Source organism: Jaculus jaculus, chromosome 2 (assembly GCF_020740685.1).
Source record: "Jaculus jaculus isolate mJacJac1 chromosome 2, mJacJac1.mat.Y.cur, whole genome shotgun sequence".
NCBI lineage: Eukaryota > Metazoa > Chordata > Mammalia > Rodentia > Dipodidae > Jaculus > Jaculus jaculus.
Genome location: NC_059103.1, coordinates 5,593,110 through 5,611,769, shown reverse-complemented (window position 1 = coordinate 5,611,769; position 18,660 = coordinate 5,593,110). Strand labels below are relative to the sequence as shown.

The 18,660-nt window shown below is 54.9% G+C and overlaps 2 protein-coding genes across 5 annotated transcripts in view; one reads left to right on the top strand and one right to left on the bottom strand.

Annotated features, from left to right (window-relative positions):
• The window catches only part of Tecpr1 (tectonin beta-propeller repeat containing 1), a 43,730-nt gene extending 28,982 nt beyond the window's left edge, over positions 1-14,748 (top strand). For all 4 annotated transcript variants that reach the window (XM_045143220.1, XM_045143219.1, XM_045143221.1 and 1 more), the window contains 10 exons: positions 2,375-2,477; positions 8,047-8,143; positions 8,270-8,349; positions 9,214-9,270; positions 9,765-9,945; positions 10,338-10,473; positions 11,129-11,221; positions 12,825-12,931; positions 13,037-13,156; positions 13,278-14,748. In XM_045143220.1, the coding sequence (XP_044999155.1) occupies positions 2,375-2,477; positions 8,047-8,143; positions 8,270-8,349; positions 9,214-9,270; positions 9,765-9,945; positions 10,338-10,473; positions 11,129-11,221; positions 12,825-12,931; positions 13,037-13,156; positions 13,278-13,373 (1,070 nt within the window). In that variant the 3' untranslated portion in view covers positions 13,374-14,748. The remainder of the gene's footprint in view (positions 1-2,374; positions 2,478-8,046; positions 8,144-8,269; positions 8,350-9,213; positions 9,271-9,764; positions 9,946-10,337; positions 10,474-11,128; positions 11,222-12,824; positions 12,932-13,036; positions 13,157-13,277) is intronic.
• A 2,672-nt stretch (positions 14,749-17,420) lies between these two features.
• On the bottom strand, positions 17,421-18,305 carry Bhlha15 (basic helix-loop-helix family member a15). Its single transcript, XM_004666351.2, has one exon. The coding sequence runs from the start codon at positions 18,303-18,305 to the stop codon at positions 17,730-17,732; it is 576 nt and encodes a 191-aa protein (XP_004666408.1). The 3' UTR covers positions 17,421-17,729.
• Positions 18,306-18,660: the final 355 nt, after the last annotated feature.

The following is an 18,660-nucleotide window of genomic DNA, read 5'->3' as shown; positions in this document are numbered from 1 at the left end:
GAGGCTTTGGGACCAGCTCTCAGACCCTTCCAGGCGTTCCCTCTTCTAATCCCCATCTGGCTGCCCTGCCCGATGCCAGGACTGCTGTCCCAGCTGGCTGACAGGTGACCTTCACCAGTGCCAGCTTCCACAGAAGACAGTCCTGGAACAATCTATGAGTGCCAGACCTGGAGAACAGGCCTGGCAACCAGGACTCCCTCTAGGATCCCACCACCAGAGCAGAGGATTTGGAAGATTCTAGAATGGCACTGGCCAGGGCTCTCCTATGTGTGAAGCCCATCATTTCACATGAGAGGGCCACAGGGTAGAATTGGGGCAGCCCGAGGACCCCAGTCTCTTGATGAGCTGGCCCAAATTTCAGACTCTTTAGGGTGAGTGAGCCCTGTGGGCTGTCCGGGTTCAGCATGGAAAGAGTGACAGCTGTGAGCCACGGCCCTGCTCCCTGTGATGGGAGGCAGCTGACCCTGCAGAACTGGTCCACTGAGACCACGGGAGCCTGTAGCACAGGCTCAACACCTCGGTGACCGTTGGGAATTACTGTGGTCTCTGTTTTACCATTGAAGACACAGGCTCACAGAGCTTAGTTCTTTTTTAAAAATTAATTTTATTTTTACTTATTTGAGACAGAGAATGAGAACAGGTATGCTAGGGCCTATAGCCACTGCAAATGAACTCCAGATACATGTGCCACCTTGTGTATCTGGCTTACCTGGGTCCTGGAGAATCGAACTGAGGTCCTTTGGCTTTGCAGTCAAATGCCTTAACAACTAGGCCATCTCTCCAGCTCCCAGAACTTGGCTCTTGAACTGGGTGGACCTTCACACCTGCCAGGTGCTAGATAAGGAGTGTGGTAGGTAATGGGGATCCTTCAGAATGGAGGCGGCATACACAGGTTACTGTACAGAAGATTCTATTATTATTTATTTTGGTTTTTCTTTTAAAATATACTTTTTTTTTAGTATTTATTTATTTATTTGAGAGCAACAGACACAGAGAGAAAGACAGATAGAGGGAGAGAGAGAGAATGGGCGCACCAGGGCTTCCAGCCACTGCAAGCGAACTCCAGACGCGTGCGCCCCTTTGTGCATCTGGCTAACGTGGGACCTGGGGAACTGAGCCTCGAACCAAGGTCCATAGGCTTCACAGGCGAGCACTTAACCGCTAAGCCATCTCTCCAGCCCTTATTTTGGTTTTTCGAGGTAGGGTCTCACTGTGGCTCAGGATGACATGAAATTCACTATGTAGTCTCAGGGTGGCCTTGAACTCATGGTGATCCTCCTATCTCTGCCTCCTGAGTGCTGGGATTAAAGGCGTGCACCACCGTGCCCGGCTTTCTTTTCTTTTCTTTTAAAAACACTAAATTTTATCCAGATATCACAAAGATGTGGGAGAAGAGAAGGATTGAGGGCCGAGAAAGGGAAGAAGGGAGATTCACTTCATGGTCCAGGAGCCTGTGTAAGCAAATGTGATTCTTAGATTAAAAGAAAAAAAAAAAAAAAACCATGAAAAGGCATGTAAAATGACATGCACTTACAAAAAAGTAGCTGGGCATGATGGCCCACACCTTTAATCCCAGCATTCGGGAGGCAGAGATAGGATTGCCATGAGTTCGAGGCCACCCTGAGACTAAGGAGTGAATTCCAGGTCAGCCAGAGCTAGAGTAAGATCCTACCTCAGAAAAAAAAAAAAAAGAAAAACAGTAAAAAAAAAAAAAAAAAAAAGTGTTCCTTCCTGCCCTGGCATGGCTGCCAGGGTAGGGGAGGGAGTCGTACCCACAGCGTGAAGACTCGAACGAACTGCTGTGACAGTTCTGGAGTGAGAGACTCTCCGTGGGTCAGAGAAGACATATTTTCCTGAAGATTCTTTCTGTGTTAGGCTGTTGTAATCCCAGGACAGTTCCAGTCACAGGAAAGAAACTCTAGTTATGTTCGTCCTTTTAAGATTAACAGGTGTCTGGGGAGATGGCTAAGCGGGTAAAGTGTTTGCCTAGCAAGCAAGAGGACCTGAGTTCAGTCCCCAGTACTCACGGAAGGTGCTAGGCGTGATTGTGCATGCTGGTCACCCTAGCACTGGGGAGGCAGCTGCAGGAGGACCTTTAAGGGCTTGCTGAGCACTAGGGTTAGTGAGAGGCCCTGTCCCAAAGAAACAAGGTGGAGAGCCGCCGAAGTCACCCGACATCAAATTCTAGCCTCCACATTCATGTACACTCACGCACGCACAGAAGGTCAGCTTAACAGGCCTGCGGGCTCAGCTCTGCCGCCCTGGCTTCAGTCTGCCCTCCCCACCTACTTCGTTAGAGCCAAGGAAAGCCAGAGCTCGGAGCAGGCTGCAGGGCGGACGCAGCCTCAGTCCCAGCAGCCTGCTCTCCCCCCAGGCTTGGCCAGCAGCACCAGCAACATCTACCCGCAGTCCGATGTGAAGAGCGTCTACATCTATGAGAACCAGCGCTGGAACCCCGTCACGGGGTACAGCAGCAGGTGAGTGGCACAGGTGCCCAGCCAGGGTGCTTTCCCCAACTCAGGCCACAGCGCTCGTTGTAGCCCGGAGCTGCTGTCAGCTCCTCAGTGTGGAACTAACTGTCTCTTGAAGTTTGTTTGTTAAATATGGTCTTCCTAAGTAGTTCTGGCTGATCGGAAACTTGGTACATAACTCGGGCTGGCCTTGGACTTGGACTGCCCCTGTTTCTCAAGTGCTTAAAGTGCATGTGTACCAGCATGCTCAGCCCTGACTGGATCTTAATGCTTATGAAGAAGTTTTCTTGAATCTTGCAGCCCATATTAAAACTCGCATAAGAGGAATAGCTATGTATAATGGTAGACACCTGTAATCATTGCACTTGGGAGGCCGGAAAATCAGCCTTGACTTTGAGGCCAACCTGGTCAACATAGTGAGTTCCAGGCTAGCCAGGGCTACATAGAAAGAGACCCTATCTCAAAAAAAAAAAAAAAAAAAAATCAAAATAGGACTGGAGAGATAGCTCAGTGGCTAAGGCATTTCCCTGCAAAGCCTAATGAACCGAGTTCAATTTCCTAGTACCCACGTAGGGCCAGATGCACAAAGTAGCACACATATCTGGAGTTGTTTGCAATGGCTAGAGGCCCTGGCATGCCCATCCCTGTCTCTCTCTGCCATTCGTGGTGGCACACGCCTTTACTCCCAAAACTCAGAAGGCAGAGATAGGAGTATTGCTGTGAGTTGGAGGCCACCCTGAGACTACCTAGTAAATTCCAGGTCAGCCTGAGCTAGAGTGAGACTACCTTGAAAAACCAAAAACAAACAAAAAAACACAAACCATCACCAACAATAACAAATACATGCTCTCAAAAACTTTAAAAATAAGCCGGGCGTGGTGGCGCACGCCTTTAATCCCAGCACTCGGGAGGCAGAGGTAGGAGGATTGCCATAAATTTGAGGCCACCCTGAGACTCCATAGTGAATTCCAGGTCAGCCTGGGCTAGACTGAGACCCTACCTCGAAAAACCAAAAAAAAAAAAAAAAAAAAACTTTAAAAATAAATGTGGGCTGGAGGAATGGCTTAGCAGTTAAGGCATTTGCCTGCAAAGCCAAAGGACCCAGGTTCGATTTCCCAGGACCCACGTTAGCCAGGTGCACAAGGGGGCGCACGCGTCTGGAGTTCATTTGCAGTGGCTGGAGGCCCTGGCACCTCCATTCTCTCTCACTCGTGCTCTCTCTCCCCCGCCCTCTCTTCCTCTGTCAAATAAACAAATAAATAAAAATTAAATATGTACAATAGATACAGTAATAAAATAATAGTAATAACTCTATAGTAAACATTTTAAAATTCCAGTAACAATTTACCTTGCAAAGAACAACCCCCCACACCCCTCAAAAAATGAAAAACAAAAAACCACCTCCAAGGCTGGAGTATCCATAGCTCAGTAAAGGGCTTGCCTCGCAAGCATGAGGACCTAAGATTGGTACCCAGACTCCACAGAAGATGCCAGACACAGTGCTGTGTGCCTGCCTGTGACCCCAGCAAGGGCAGGGGCCTCCTTGGGGCATGCTGATTGGCTGGCCTAACCTGGTTAATTACTGAGTTTCAGGCCAAGGAGGGGCCCTGCGTCAGAAGATGTAGAAGACTGTCCTGAAAACAGCACTCCTCCACGTGTGTGCACATGGCGCCTGCACACACATGCACACACACACACATACACGTTAGCAAAATAACTGGGGGGCTGTGGAGATAGCCTAGCATTTTTTAAAGCAAAGAGCGTTTATTATGCAGAAACAGCCAGCATTTGGGGTCTACCATTCATACAAAATTGCGACCCTGACCCTGAGAGGAGCACGCAGACTGCTTTTAAGCACAGCCGGGGGAATTTTCGGAGGGTTAGGTCATCCTCTCATGTGATTGGCTAAGCAAACAGCTACATTTGTAAACCATTGTTTGGCTGTGGCCCAGATTTTGCCATCCTTGCCCATGTTTAGGAATGTTTTAGAGACTTTGCAGGAACTGACGCAGCCCTGGAGCCTGCTATCTCACAGCCTAGCATTTAAAAAATATATATTTTATTTGAGAGAGAGAAAGAGGCAGATAGAGAATGGGCACGCCAGGGCCTCCAGCCACTGTAAACGAACTCCAGATGCATGCACCCCCTTGTGCATCTGGCTTACATGGGTCCTGGAGAGTTGAACTAGGATCCTTTGGCTTTGCAGGCAGACGCCTTAACCACTAAGCCCCGATAGCCTAGTATTTAAAGGTGCTTCCTTCAAAAGCCCGGGTTTAATTCCTCAGCCACTCATGTAAACCTGAACACAAAAAAGTCACGCCTGTGTCTGATGTTCCATTTACAGTGACAAAAGACCCTGGTGCACCTGTTTATATACACACACTTGGAAATAAATACTATTTTTGGTTTTCCGAGGTAGGGTGTCTCACTGTAGCCGAAGCTGACCTGGAATTCACTTTGGAGTCTCAGACTGGCCTAGCACTCATGATGATCCTCCTACCTCTGCCTCCTGAGTGCTGGGGTTAAATGTGTGTGCCCGGCTAACAAAAAATTTAAATGATAAAATCTGAATGATCTAACAAAAAATTTAAATGATAAAATCTGAATGATAGGAAGAACAAACTGCTGACAGTTTCACTAGCAAAAGACAGTGTGCTGTCTTCTGCCCTTTCAAGCTCACACTCCTCTGGGAGGAGCGAGGCCAGGGTCTTGCGGGTGAGCTGCAGTGCCCTAGGGCCCTGCTTATCTGGTGTCTGCTCAGCCGTGGCTGTGTGGCTGGGTTGTGACCTTTCGCTTCCGTAGGAGCAATGCAAAGGGCTTCCTTGTGTACAAATGTGTGTGTGTCTGCTTACCTCAGTAAATCAGAGCTCTCCTCGGCACTGGGAAGACACTGCCCAAGTCTCTCCTAAACACCTGCACCTGAGCCATGTCCAGTGCGTCACACGCTGGGCTCCACTGGCCCTCACACCCTCTGCCGCTGCAGCGCTCCCGAGGCTGGGGTCACAGAACCATGTCATCTCCACGCTGGAGGCTCGGATTATCGCTCAGGGCCCAGAGGCGGCCTCTGCCCCAGGCCTCTCCTGGTCTACAGTCTGCTCCTTCACGCTGCCGTCCTCTGTGCACGCCTGTGTCCAAATCTCCCCCTTGCATGTACACATATGTGTGTCGCATATGTGTTTGTGTGGGGAAGGGATACGTGTTGTAGTTACACGCGCATGTATGAGTGTTCAGGTAGGGGTCAGAGGTCAACATTGGGTGTCTTACTCAATCACGCTCCCCCTCACTTTAAATATTTTACTTGTTTATTTGCAAGCAGAGAGAGAGAGAGAGAGAAGGAGAGAATAGGCGCACCAGGACCTCCAGCCACTATAAACGAACTCCAGATGCATTCGCCACTTTGTGCATCTGGCTTTATGTGGGTCCTGGAGAATTGAGCCTGAGTCACCAGGCTTTGCAGGCACGCATCTTAATTGCTGAGCCATCTCTCCAGCCCTCCACCTTTTTTAGTTTTTGTTCTTCAAGGTAGGGTTTCACACTAATCCCGGCTGACGTGGAATTCACTGTGTAGTCCCAGAGTGGTCTTGAAGTCACAGCAGCACAGCAGTCCTCCTCCTGCCTCCCAGGTTGAGATTAAAGGCATGTGCTACCACACCTGGTTCCACCTCACCTTTTTGTTGTCGTTTGTTTGTTTTTGGTTTTTCGAGGTAGGGTCTTACTCTACCCAGGCTGACCTAGAATTCACTCTGTAGTCTCAGGGTGGCCTCGAACTCACAGCAGTCCTACCTCTGCCTCCCGAGTGCTGGGATTAAAGGCGTATGTCACCACGCCTGGCTTCCACCTCACTTTTTGGGACAGACTTTCTCATTGGACCAGTCGGGCTAATGAGCCAGCAAACCCTAGGGTTCCTCCTTTCTTTCTCTGCCTCCCCAGTGCTGGGATGGCAGGCATATTTCTGTTGGGTGCTGGGGATTTGAGCTTGCTGTGCAAGCGTGAGGACCTGGCCGTGCATAGGGGAGTGCTGCTGCCGCCACATTACCGCAGCGCGGAGACAGACAAGGTTGGAAGAGCGCCGCCTAGGAAGGACAGGCTCCCCGTGACCCGCTTCCTCCAGCGGCTCCCACCTTTCACAGAACCATCTCCCAGGAGTCTCTTTTCAGTCCCTCAGTGGATTAAACCAGAGGCCTAATGACCTCAGTGCAGAAACACCCTTGTAGACACCCAGACATGTGAGGCACTGACCTCCTGTGCATCTGTCAATCCAGGTAAGTTGACAATCAAGAACCCTCACAGGGCTGGGGAGATGGCTCAGTGGGTAGAGTGATCCCTGCTCAAATAGGAGGCTCTGAGTTCAAAGCCCCAGCAACCAGGTAAAAGCAAGGCGTTGTAACCTGCCTCTAATCCCTTGTTCTGGAGAGGTAGAGAAAGGGGGATCCCAGGGCCTACCAGCTAGCAAATCTAGGTTCAGAAAGAGATGCTGTCTCAAAAAATAAGGTGAGCTGGGTGTGGTGGCGCATGCCTTTAATCCCAGCACTTGGGAGGCAGAGGTAGGAGGATTGATGTGAGTTCAAGACCTCCTTGAGACTACATAGTGGATTCCATGTCAGCCTGGAATAGAGTGAGACCCAACTTCAAAAAACTAAACCGGGGCTGGAGAGATGGCTTAGTGGTTAAGTGCTTGCCTGTGAAGTCTAAGGACCCTGGTTTGAGGCTTGATTCCCAGGACCCACGTAAGCCAGATGCACAAGGCGGCGCATGCATCTGCAGTTCATTTGCAGTGGCTGGAGGCCCTGGTGTGCCCATTCTCACCTTTTTCTCTCTGTCACTCTCAGATAAATAAACAACTACACACACACAGACACACACAAAGTGGAGGGGCTGGAGAGAGGGCTCAGTGGTTAAGACACTTGCCTTCAAAGCCCAATGACCTGAGTTCTATCCTGGTTCCCACATAAAGGCAGATGCGTAAAGTGGCGCGTGCATTTGGAGTTCATTTGCAGCAGCTACAGACCCTGGCACACCTGTTCTCTCTCTCTCTCTTTCTCTCTGCTGGGCATGGTGGCACAGGCCTTTAATACAGCACTGGGGAGGCTGAGGGAGGAGGACTGCTGTGAGTTTGAGGCCACCCTTAGACGCCTGGGGTAGAGTGAGACCCTACCTTAGAAATTAAAAAAAAAAAAAAAAAAAAAAGTTGGAGAATGACTGAGAAAGGCACTTGACATTGGTCTCTAGCCTCCACACACTTGCACACAAAGAACCATTATAACCCGATTTCATAATGAGGCCACGTTCACCGTTACTGAGGGCGAGGGCCGCAGCATCATGTGAGAGGGTTGTGGCCCAGGCATGTGGTGACATGAGGTTGCCCCACTTGGTCTCCTAACCCTGGAGCGACTGTCTCTGCCCATCCACCCTGGTATGCACGTGTGCCTGAGGGTGACTTACTGTGGGGCTAGCGTTCAAGCGCTTTGCTCCCGCTCTCCCACGGGGGTGGGTGCAAGCCTGCTGCCAGGGTCAGGGCGGGGGGAACCCTGTTCCAAGCCTTCCTCGCAATCTCATTCCTGTCGTTTTGTTACAGGGGTCTGCCCACCGACCGGTACATGTGGAGCGATGTCACAGGACTGCAGGAATGCACCAAGGCTGGCACGAAACCCCCATCCCTGCAGTGGACCTGGGTGAGCCCCGGGCTGCTGTGTGGGAGAGCGGGAGGGTCTGCCTGCCCCAGACCTGCCCATCACCCTGGGAGGTTCTGCCGGGTCTCTGGGTTTGCGAGGGCACTCTTGCTGACTCATCTTCCCCAGGTTTCTGACTGGTTTGTGGACTTCAGCGTCCCGGGAGGCACCGACCCGGAGGGGTGGCAGTACGCCAGTGACTTCCCCGCGTGAGCACCTCTCTGTGTCTTGGGACTCACGGGCCGGGTCTCGCTGCTGTGCTGAGCTCTGTCCCCAGCCCTGTGCAGCTTGTAAAGACTTGGCCACCTTGTCTGCTGCAGGGAGGAGAGAAGAGTGGGAGGGGTCCGGGGACACCACCCACACACCTGGCTGTGGTAGCAGCACCTGGCTTCATTCCTGCGCTGCCAGGCCTGAAGGTTCTAGAAAGGCCAGATGGTGTGACCTAGTATCCTGGGCTGAGGAGCTCTAGGAGGGCGAGAGGGCGGCGGATACCTTAGTGCTCAGTCCCTGAATGACAGGAAGTGGGCAGCATCCTGGAGGCCGGGTGTTCCATAGCGAGAGGGCAAAAAGAGAAGTAGATGACATGCCGGAAGACTGGGGCTGGCAGGTGTCGGTAGTTGAGGGCCTGCAAGCTGGTATAGGCCCCTCACAGTGTGTGTCCAGGGTTAAAAGAACCAAGTTAAAAGGGCCTGATCCAGGGCCCCAAGTGAATGGCTTCTGAGCAGACCCAGGCTGGGCGCCCAGGCCATCCCCTCAGACTGTAGCAAGGGCTCCTTTTCCCCAAAAATGTTCTGATGGGTCTGAGATGACGAAGAGCTCGGGGCCCCTGAGGCTGTGGTCTGGACAGCAGTCATCATGCCCAGGCCTGAGGGGGCCTCGGGTCCTGTGTGCCCAGCCCTGGAAGCTACATCTCAGCCTGTGGGGGCTGCTGGGAGGGAAGTCAGGGGGAACTGTGTGCTGCTCTAGCTGCTCCTCTGATTCCGTGACCTGCACTGGGGAAAGATTGTGTACGGCCTGGCTTTCCAGAAACTTCCACCAAGTGGTCTTGACTGCACCTGCTCTTCCTCTCACAGCTCGTACCATGGGTACAAAATGATGAAGGATTTTGTCAGGAGAAGGTGCTGGGCCAGGTGAGACTCGTCCTTTCCTCCTTCCCTCCCTCCCTTTTCTGCACAGGGAGCCACCCCAAGGAGAAGACGTTGGTCCCTCTTGGGTCAGCTCTGCTGGCCTCTGACCTCGGTCCCCTGGGAGGAAGTGGGAGGGAGGGAAACCAGAGTCAAAGTAAATGTCAGCCCCGGAAATGCCCCCGGGCACTAGGCTCTCTGCTTCTGAAGTCTGTTCTCTAAAACAAATATGAGAAATGTCACTGGCTGGGCTCTGCTCACAGTCTGCAGGGAGACCTGGCTACACTGGGGAAAGGTTGAGGCCGGAGAAGGGACCCCCCCCCCAACTCCAGTCCACTGAGAGCCTGCTGTTCTTCCCCAGCCTGGCAGGGCTGCCCACCTCAGCTTCTGCATGCTGGGCCTTGTGGGCATCAACATGTGGCGACGTGAGCGGTGACGTGCCCGCCTGAGGCTTGCGTCACACTGGGCCTCTCAGCTTTGGCTTGTCTTTCCCTGTGTAGAAAATGCAAGCTGGTGACCAGCGGGCCCTGGCTCGAGGTGGCCCCTATTGCCCTCGGGGACGTGTCCATTATCCCAGAGAGCCCTGATAACAGCGAGCGAGAACATAACATTGCACTCTGGGCTGTTAGTGACAAGGGGGACATCTTGTGCCGTCTGGGCGTATCTGAGCTCAATCCTGCGGTGAGCACTCTCCTGGTCTCCGGGCTGCCCTCTCCTGCCCGGTTCTCCCAGAAGTCAGGACTCCTCTGGGGTTACCTTGCCTCAAGTCTCCCCAGGCCTGCTCAGCATGTGTCCCTGAAGTCGGGTGACATTGGGCCCTCTGGAAGTTGGTGCCCAGGAAGAGGTTAGGGTGAGGGGCTGCCCACCTTTCAAGGCCTATGGCAGGGGGACACAGGCCGAGGTGCACATGCTGTTCCGTTTGGGGGTTGAGAGACCCGAGTCAGGCCATGGTCTCAGACCAGGCTGAGGCCTGGATAGGTCTGCGCCTCCCAGTCAGGCTTAGGAGCTGGGCTGGGCCTAGGCAGGGAGGCCCAGTGGCCACTTAGCAGTGTCCTTACCCCGGCCATCTCCAGGGCTCCTCCTGGCTGCATATTGGCACTGACCAGCCTTTCGCCTCTGTCTCCATTGGAGCCTGCTACCAGGTGTGGGCTGTCGCCAGGGATGGCTCTGCATTCTACCGGGGCTCTGTTTCTCCCTCGCAGCCAGCTGGTGAGTGACGCCACCCGCACGAGGTCCCCGCTTGTCCTGGGCACCGATGGTGCCATCAGAGTGAGCTGTCACGCGCCTCTGTGTCTGGGGAAGCTGGTAGGCGGGTCTCCTCATATTCCTGCCACCCTTACTGAGTGCGCCTTGAGGCTCAGGGCTGGGGCCAGGCTCCCCCACTAGGATCGAGCTCAGAGACACCTGGATGGCATAACGTAGCCCCTTGTCACTGACAGCTTCACCCAGTGAGGTGTCACCTGGCTCCTGCTGTGGCAGTCCATTCCTGATACCGCTCTGCAGAGGGAAGGCCTTACTGGCTTGTTCTCTGTTGAGTGTTCATACAGTGTCCCTCCAACTGGGGAACACTAGCAGAGGGATTGGCCAGGTGGTAGCTGGGAGACCGGACACAGTCCCTGCCCCAAAGCAGTGGGGCCGTGGAGTCCAGCTCTCGATGTGTGCCAGGCAGGGCACCCTCATGTTGCATGGGTGAGATGGTATCGGAACCCACGCCCAGCAGGCTCTGGGTACAGCAGAAGTGTTTCACAGCCGGAAGGGCTTGAGTTAGCTCATACCTGGCTGTTAGCTGTGGCTGAGGCTGGCTGTAGCGGCCCTTTCAGGGTCTCCTAGCGGCCTCCTGAGTCAGTTGGCTCTTCCGTCACAGGTGATTGCTGGTACCACATACCATCTCCTCCCAAACAGAGGCTGACACAGGTGTCTGTCGGCCAGACGTCCGTGTACGCCTTGGATGAAAACGGCAAGTTGTTTTGATCCTGCATGGTCAGTGGGGTAGATGGGGCCCCCTGGGCACCCGGTAGATGATGGGCAGACCACAAGTAGGCTGGGGTCCTTCCCTGCTGGGCCTCTTCTTGGGATAACCTTCAGAATCCCAAGCGTTTCTGCACTGTTTCCCCTGGGATGAGGACATCAGTGTCACCTCCTGCACGTGGAGCCAGGACACCGAGTTCCTCAGGAGCCACCCAGGGCCTGGTCCCTGACACCCAACCTTCCTATTCACTGTGACAGGCATCCAGCCCAGGGCCAGCCTCGATCCCTTTCCCAGTTAGCGCAGGGTCAGAGGCCCTGGTTGAGCCCTAGCCAGGCAGAGGGCTGAACAAGGCTGGGGGGACAGTGCATGGCAGGGTCCCCACCTGGAGCATCTTCCGGTAGATTCTGCCCAGGTCTGGAATATAGGAGCCCCAGAGGCCGGCAGCACAGGTCTGGCCCTTGGCCTTCTCCATCTCTGGTGTCCCCTCAAACAAGACCCTGGCCAGTGCCCTGAAATTTTTGCTGTTGGTACACGTAAGGGGGTGGGGGTAGGAAAAGTCAGAGTGACGCTGAAGCGGGCACACCCATATGCCAGTAATGGGGACATGGAAGCAGGAAGATTGGGAGTTCAAGGTCATCCTCTGCTACATAAGGAACTTGAAGCTAGCGTGGGTACATGAGGCCCTGTCTCAGAAACAAAAGCAGGGCTTGTGAACTGGCTCAGTAGATACAGTGCCTGGCATGAGAGAGTGAGTATCTGAGCGCATCCCTTTAGTCCCAGCACTTGGGAGGCAGAGGTAGGAAGATCATGCTGAGTTCGAGGCCACCCTGAGACTATATAGTGAATTCCAGGTCAGCCTGAGCTAGAGTGAGACACTACCTCAAAACAAAACAACAAGCTAGACGCAGTAGCATGCACGCCCGTAACCCCAGTGTGCCTACAGTGAGGAGGGCGGTGGGAATGACAGGGTCTCCTAGCGGCCAACCAGCCTGCCCAGTGCAGCGGTGAGTAATGACAGACCAAGTTAAACTCGAGACCGCATTAGACCTTGTCCCAGAAAGCCGGAGCAGGAGGCTGGAGGTCATTTGGCAGGGGCTTGCTTGCCCAGCACACACAAGGCTGGGTGTGATCCCCAGCACTGGCTGACCTGGGCACAGAGACACAAGTGTAACTCTAGCTCTCAGGAGACAGAGGGAGAAGGATCCAGTGAGGTCACCCTCAGCTACACAGTTAGTTCAAAGGCCAGCCTGGGGTACAGGAGGCCTTGTCTCAAAAAAAATTAAAGACTAGAAGTCCAGGGTGTCCCTTCCAGATCCGGTTCTCTTTATTTGCTTAAGACATTCTCTGTAGTTTCTACTTCAGTAGAAAGCGACTAAGGCCGCCAGCTCCTGGAAACACAATGGGACGATTATGAAGTCTAGTGACGAGAGGCGGGGCTGACCACCCCCCAGGCTTCGGGCTGTAGGGCTCCAGTGTGTGCAGGAGTGGGGCCGCTCACTGCCTCGGTCCCTTCTCAGGTCCCCAGACCCGACTGCATGCCGGGACGGCCTGGGAGCACCTTGTCTCTAACCCTGACTGCTTCTGTCCCCAGGGAACCTGTGGTACCGAGCAGGCATCACACCCAGCTACCCGCAGGGCTCCAGCTGGGAGCACGTGTCCAACAACGTGCGCAAAGTGTCTGTGGGGCCCCTGGACCAGGTGAGGGGGGTGGAGGTCGGTGGGCGCACTCCTTCCTCCCCCTTCTTTTGTTCTCAACTGACCTGCTAGAGCTGACCTGGGGGCTCTAACAAACCTCCCTCCCAGGTCTGGGTGATTGCCAACAAAGTCCAGGGAAGCCACAGCCTGAGCCGGGGGACCGTGTGTCGCCGCACAGGTGTGCAACCCCGAGAGCCCAAGGGGCAAGGCTGGGACTATGGCATCGGGGTGAGTGTCAGTACCGGTCCCATACTGTCTGGAGTGGACCAGCCTAGGGAGATGGTGTGGGGTGGTGGGAGGAACCCTTGGGTGTCTCTGGGTCCCAGGTAACGTGGCTTTCTCCGTCCAGGGAGGCTGGGACCACATCTCTGTCCGGGCCAATGCCACTGTGGGTACCCACAGCATGTCCCAGGAGCAGGAAACCCACGGTCCCGTCTGCTGCTGAGGCTCACCCGGAGACAGGGACCCACACACACTTGGAGGATCAGGGCTGAGCGGAAGTGTGCGCCGGGGAGGTGTCAGCCAGGCCCACGCAGGAGGGTGACCAGCCGAAGCTATGGCCACTTGAGATCTCTGGCCGAGTTGCCCAGAAATGTGAAACTCTGGACGTCCCCACATGCGTCCGCAGTCTTTAAGGGCTGCCATGGGAAGGAAGAGTGGGGTACATTGACCACTGTTGGGGTCCCTATCCCATCCCACATCACTTCATGCTCTGCTTACCTTTCCAGGCCTGGAACCCAGAACCCTCCAGGAGCTCTGGAGAAGCAGAGCCAGGGAGGACCCCTCCTGAGCCCAGTGTCCTTCCTAAGTCACCACTCAGAGTCGCTCAGGGCTACTGGCCCTGGGCTGTGATCACCCCTCAGAGCGGGACTTACACGTGGGGTTTGTTTCACGAGTTCGGCAAAGAAGCCGGGTGTGGTGCTGCATGTGTCTCTGACACCAGCACTCAAAAAGCAGAGGCAGGAGGATGCCTGCCTCAAAACAGTGGGTGGAGTAGTGTGATCCCAGAACTTGGAAAGTAGGGACAGGGGAGGATCAGAAGTTCAAGGTTATCTTCAGCTGTACCGCAAGTTTGAGGCCTGCATAAGCTACATGAGACCCAGTCTCCAAAACCAACAGCTTCCTGGGGTGGCCTAGAAGGTGGTGTCCATGTGGAGAATCGCCACTGAGACCCTAAATCAGCTCCTTCTCTAGATAGGGCCAGGCGTAGAGACCCGCAGACCTGCAGTGTGTGAGGAAATACATGCCCACTGGGAAGGGTGTGGACAGAGCCCCAGGCTGTCCCATGCCCCAGGGCAGGGCAGGTGGCACTTTCCCCAAGGGAAGAGCCCAGGAGGAGGAAGCACTTGGCCAGTGACCTGACTGTGGCTCCTGCTGCCCAGGAGGTGCCAGCAGCCAGCCCCCATCTGTTCCTCTACAAACTGGTTTTCCCGGGGTTCCTCCGTGTCGCGAGGTCAGGAGGGGTTCTGCTTGTCACCCAAAGCTGCTCTGAGAACAGGATCCTCCACCTCCCTTGGCCATGGAGTTCTCAGTGTTCCCATAGGAGTGGGGCTAGGTGTGCCCAAGTGCACAGAGGGATCCTGTGGCCCGTGTCAGGCTTCTGAGTGGCATCCAGGTTTGTCCCCCGCACAACTGTGACCCGTGTGTTCTGCTGCGACTGTCTGCAGGTAGCTCTTGGCAAAGCAGCGTGAGGGTGCCGCCGCCCTCTCGCCAGGGAGACGCGCCTTCTGGCAGCTGAGTGCCTGCTTGCCTGCGGGGCAGCACTGATGTCTCTCTGTTCCTCAGACGCGTTCGTCAATAAAAACCGTACACCAGTGCAACGGGCATGATGTTTTTATTGATAGAGTTCAGATTAAAAGACATAGCTCCTCTGGCATTTGTGCCTCGAGCACAGGGCTGTGGGATCTCTGATCGCTTTCTGATACAGTGTCAGTTTCAGAAGAATGTCGAAGGGACCACCAGGAAAAAAAAAATAATAAAAGCAAATCCAGGTCAAACATTTTGACCACAATGATAGCAGGACACAGGCCATTTTGTTCCAGTTAGGTTTTTCCAGGTCACAGTTCTGTTTTCCTTTTGATCGATCCTATCTGATCGTTTCCATGACCCAGATGACCGGGTGGGCAGTCGTAGCCCACTTGCCCAAGGATCTGAGAAAACAGCCCTACCGCCCAGCCAACGGCAGGGATCAGCGTGGTTGCTGGAGTCGTGGCTCAGTTGGTAGACAGTCTAGCATGCATAAGCCCCTGGGCTCAGTCCCCATCACCACATAAACCAGGTGTGGTGGACACACCTGTAATCCTAGCACCTGACAGAGGCGGATGGATCAGGAGTTCAGGGTCAATCTCAGGTACGTAGTGGCTGTGAGGTCAGCCTGGGACGGGGGCAGGAAAACAGCAGCAAAACTGGTTAGTCACAGACCTGTCCCTTAGCCTCCCCCAACCCCCAGTGTTTGACACCCTGAGTGGTACTAGGGTCAGAAGATCCTTTGTGATATGGCCAAGGAGCATGCAGGTCCCCTCAGTCACAGGTCAAGAACTGGACAGTTGGGCCTGGGTAACCCTCTGTGGGTAACAGGCAGGACACAGGTGTCAGTTCGGGGACAGGAGCTGTGAAGCTTGGTCCCAGACAGCGACCCTCAGCTGTAGTCAAGCATTAGGGCCGAGATTTGGCCAGCTACCCTCTCTTGTTTCTGGGCTTGGGATATCCATGCTTTCAGCAAAGGAGCACGTGGAGGTGTGCTCTGGCCTCAGCTCCCCTGGAAGCTTCGCAGCATCAGCAGGTCCCCACAGTGGGACGCCTGGACACTCTCCAGTGTGGAAGATCATCACTGGCTTCCCACAGTCGCCACCCAGAGGGGCAGACACAAAAGCCTGGGGTCCCCACCTGACCCATGAAGGGAGTGTGGACCCCCCCCCCCCCCCGGGTCTCCAGGACTGGAGAGAAAGCCACGCAATCAAGTCTTTTTTTTTTTTTTTTGTTTGTTTGTTTGTTTGGTTGGTTTTTCGAGGTAGGGTCTCACTCTGGCTCAGGCTGACCTGGAATTCGCTATGGAGTCTCAGGGTGGCTTCGAACTCTTGGTGATCCTCCTACCTCTGCCTCCCGAGTGCTGGGATTAAAGGCATGCGCCACCACGCCCGGCTGCAATCAAGTCTTGTTGGAGCAGGCAGCCCAACACCCCCAGAAGGCCTGACCAGCAGAGCTAGTCCCAAAGTGATTCATAATCTGTTCCTTGCGGATCCCCGGCTGGTCCCCGTGCCTACGTTCTCAGCAGGATGATGGATCACACTTGAGTTCAAGGTTAGCCTAGGCTACATAGCAAGACCTTTGTTTGTGGGGCTGGGGGGAGATGGAAGGGGTGGTGATGGACGCCTTTGATTGCAGCACTTAGAAGGCAGAGGTAGGAGGATCACTATGAGCTGGAGACCAGCCTGAGACTACATAGTGAATCCCAGGACAGCCTGGGTCACAGTGAGACCCTACCTCGAAAAAAAAAAAAAAAAAACCAAAAAAACAAGGTAAAGGAAGAACCTGTCCCCCAAGGAACGCTGGGACAGCTCTGGGCAGAGAGACAAAGGAGGGGAGATGCCAACAGGGGTTGACAGTGAAGGCTGGCAGAGCCAGTGGGGCAAGAACGCCCCACAGGAGGAAACCAAGCCGAGGCTTCCAAGCCACCCAGTTCTCCCTCTTGAGGGTGAGCAGCACCTGGTAGGGGGTTGGGAAGCACCTGTCCCTCCAGACTCTACCTCAGAGAAAGCCCCAAAGTCCCATACCTACAGTGCCCTGTGACAAACAGTACGGCGACTCTGGATGACACAAGGACAACGAGAAGACACTGGGTGTGGTGGTGCATACCTGTAATCCCAACACTTAGGCTACAGAGGCAATAGAGCAGGAGTTCAAAGCCAGCCTGGGCTACGTAATGGATTGGGAGACCAGGCGGGGCCACAGGAGACCAGTTAGGGGGAAAGAGAGAAAGAAAGAGAGGCCAGGCTATGGGGCTAGTGGGAGGGCCCTTAGGGGAGCCTCTTCCCACACAGGGGCTCCTCTCTGGGGACACCCCGCCTTATCTGCATGGTGCCACTGACCACCAAGGCCACAGATTCCCAGCCCTTCAGACCGCCCACAGTCACAGCCTGGGCCATGACACTTCTACAGACCTCTCCCCTTCCCCTTGGGAAAAGCCTCTCGAAGGTCCCTTTAGAAGGAATTTGAAGAGATCCGAATGGGCCTGTCTAGGTTGTCTAACCCCAGCTGCAGAGCTGGGCATGAGGCATCTGGCCTGTCAAGATGGCGACTTCAGAATCAATCACACTTTTGGCCCTATCATAGTCCCCGAGGGGGTCTTGAGCACTGGTCCAGGTCCCATGTAGCCCCCTATGCCCCTGGGCTTTGACCTCAGCAGAAGTACGGAAACTTGTAAGTAAACTTCTTCCTAGAGCTTCCCCTTGGCCGGGGCGGGGGGGCGGGGGGAGTCAGACGGCTCCACAAGAGAAAAGGGTTGTCAAGGGCTTTTCTGTTCGTGTCCAGTCTACCTGTCCCAGTAAAGGAACAACAAGGACTGGCCCTTCTTCTGATATCTGAGTTTCCAGTTAACTTGGCCAGACCACTGGTTCCCCACAAGGGCTGGGAGAACCTGCCCCAGGCTGGTGGCCGAGCTGAGGGACCAGGGAAAACAGAGTCTCTCGAGCAATGCCACCTCGTGGAGTGTTCCCACCAGTATGGGGCTTGTGGCACCGAGGGACCAGGGCTGGGAGGAGCAGGCCGGGCCACCACTGCCACCCCAACCGAGGGCCAGGTGCTAGCTGCCCTCTCTGAAGTTGTGGATCTGCGTGGAGTACCTCTGCAGGTGGCCCTGAGGCTGGGCCTCGGTGGCCCCAAGGGTGGCCCCAGCCACTTGCTGTTGCTGGTGGTAGTGTTGATAGAGCTTAGGACCCTGTGCAGGACCGGGCCCCTCCAGGCCTGGGAGGCGGCTACTGGACATGGTGAGGATGGTGGTGGTCAGCGACTTGATGTAGTTCTTGGCCAGCGTTAGCGTCTCGATCTTGGAGAGCTTCTTGTCTGCCCGCACGTGCGGGATGACCTCGCGCAGCGCCTGGAAGGCATTGTTGAGTTTGTGCATCCGCTGCCGTTCGCGCTCATTGCTCTCCAGCCGCCTCTGGATGCTGTTCTCCCTGCGGCTGCTGCTGGGTCCCTGGCGGCGGCGGCCCACCTCGGCCCGAGTGGTCGCCGCCGCCCGGGCTGTCCTGCTTCGTAGACCCTTCGCCAGTTCTGGCCCTGAGCCCGGCTGGGATCTGTCCGGGGTCTGCTCCCCGGAGGTGGCCTCGGTGTCCTGCATGGGTGTCCGGCGCCGAGGGGGCCGGTTCTTGGTCTTCATAGCTCCAGACTGCTGGTCCGGGGGGGGGGCGGTGGCAGCTGAGGGGTGCAGACTTTAAACTGAAATTCAGAACACAGGGGGAGCCCGCTGCGGTCAGTCAGCATAGAGCGGACGCGCAGGGTGGCTGTCCTGGAGCCTCCTTGCTAAACGCAATGATGTCAGCAGTCAGTGTGGTGACCATTGGCGCACAGTGACGCCAGGGACCTTCCCATTCACACTGAGCCGTGAGCCTATTTACCTGTCCTGTGCACCTGCTTGAGTCCACTCGCAAAGGACCCTCTGTTGACCCGGGTACCCTTCTGAGGCCCCATTCTCCTTGCTGCCATGAGTACCTCATGATCCTACATGCTTTGTG

Coding starts and splice junctions, on each gene's coding strand:
- Bhlha15 (XM_004666351.2), bottom strand. CDS start 18,305: ATGAAGACCAAGAACCGGCCCCCTCGGCGCCGGACACCCATGCAGGAC.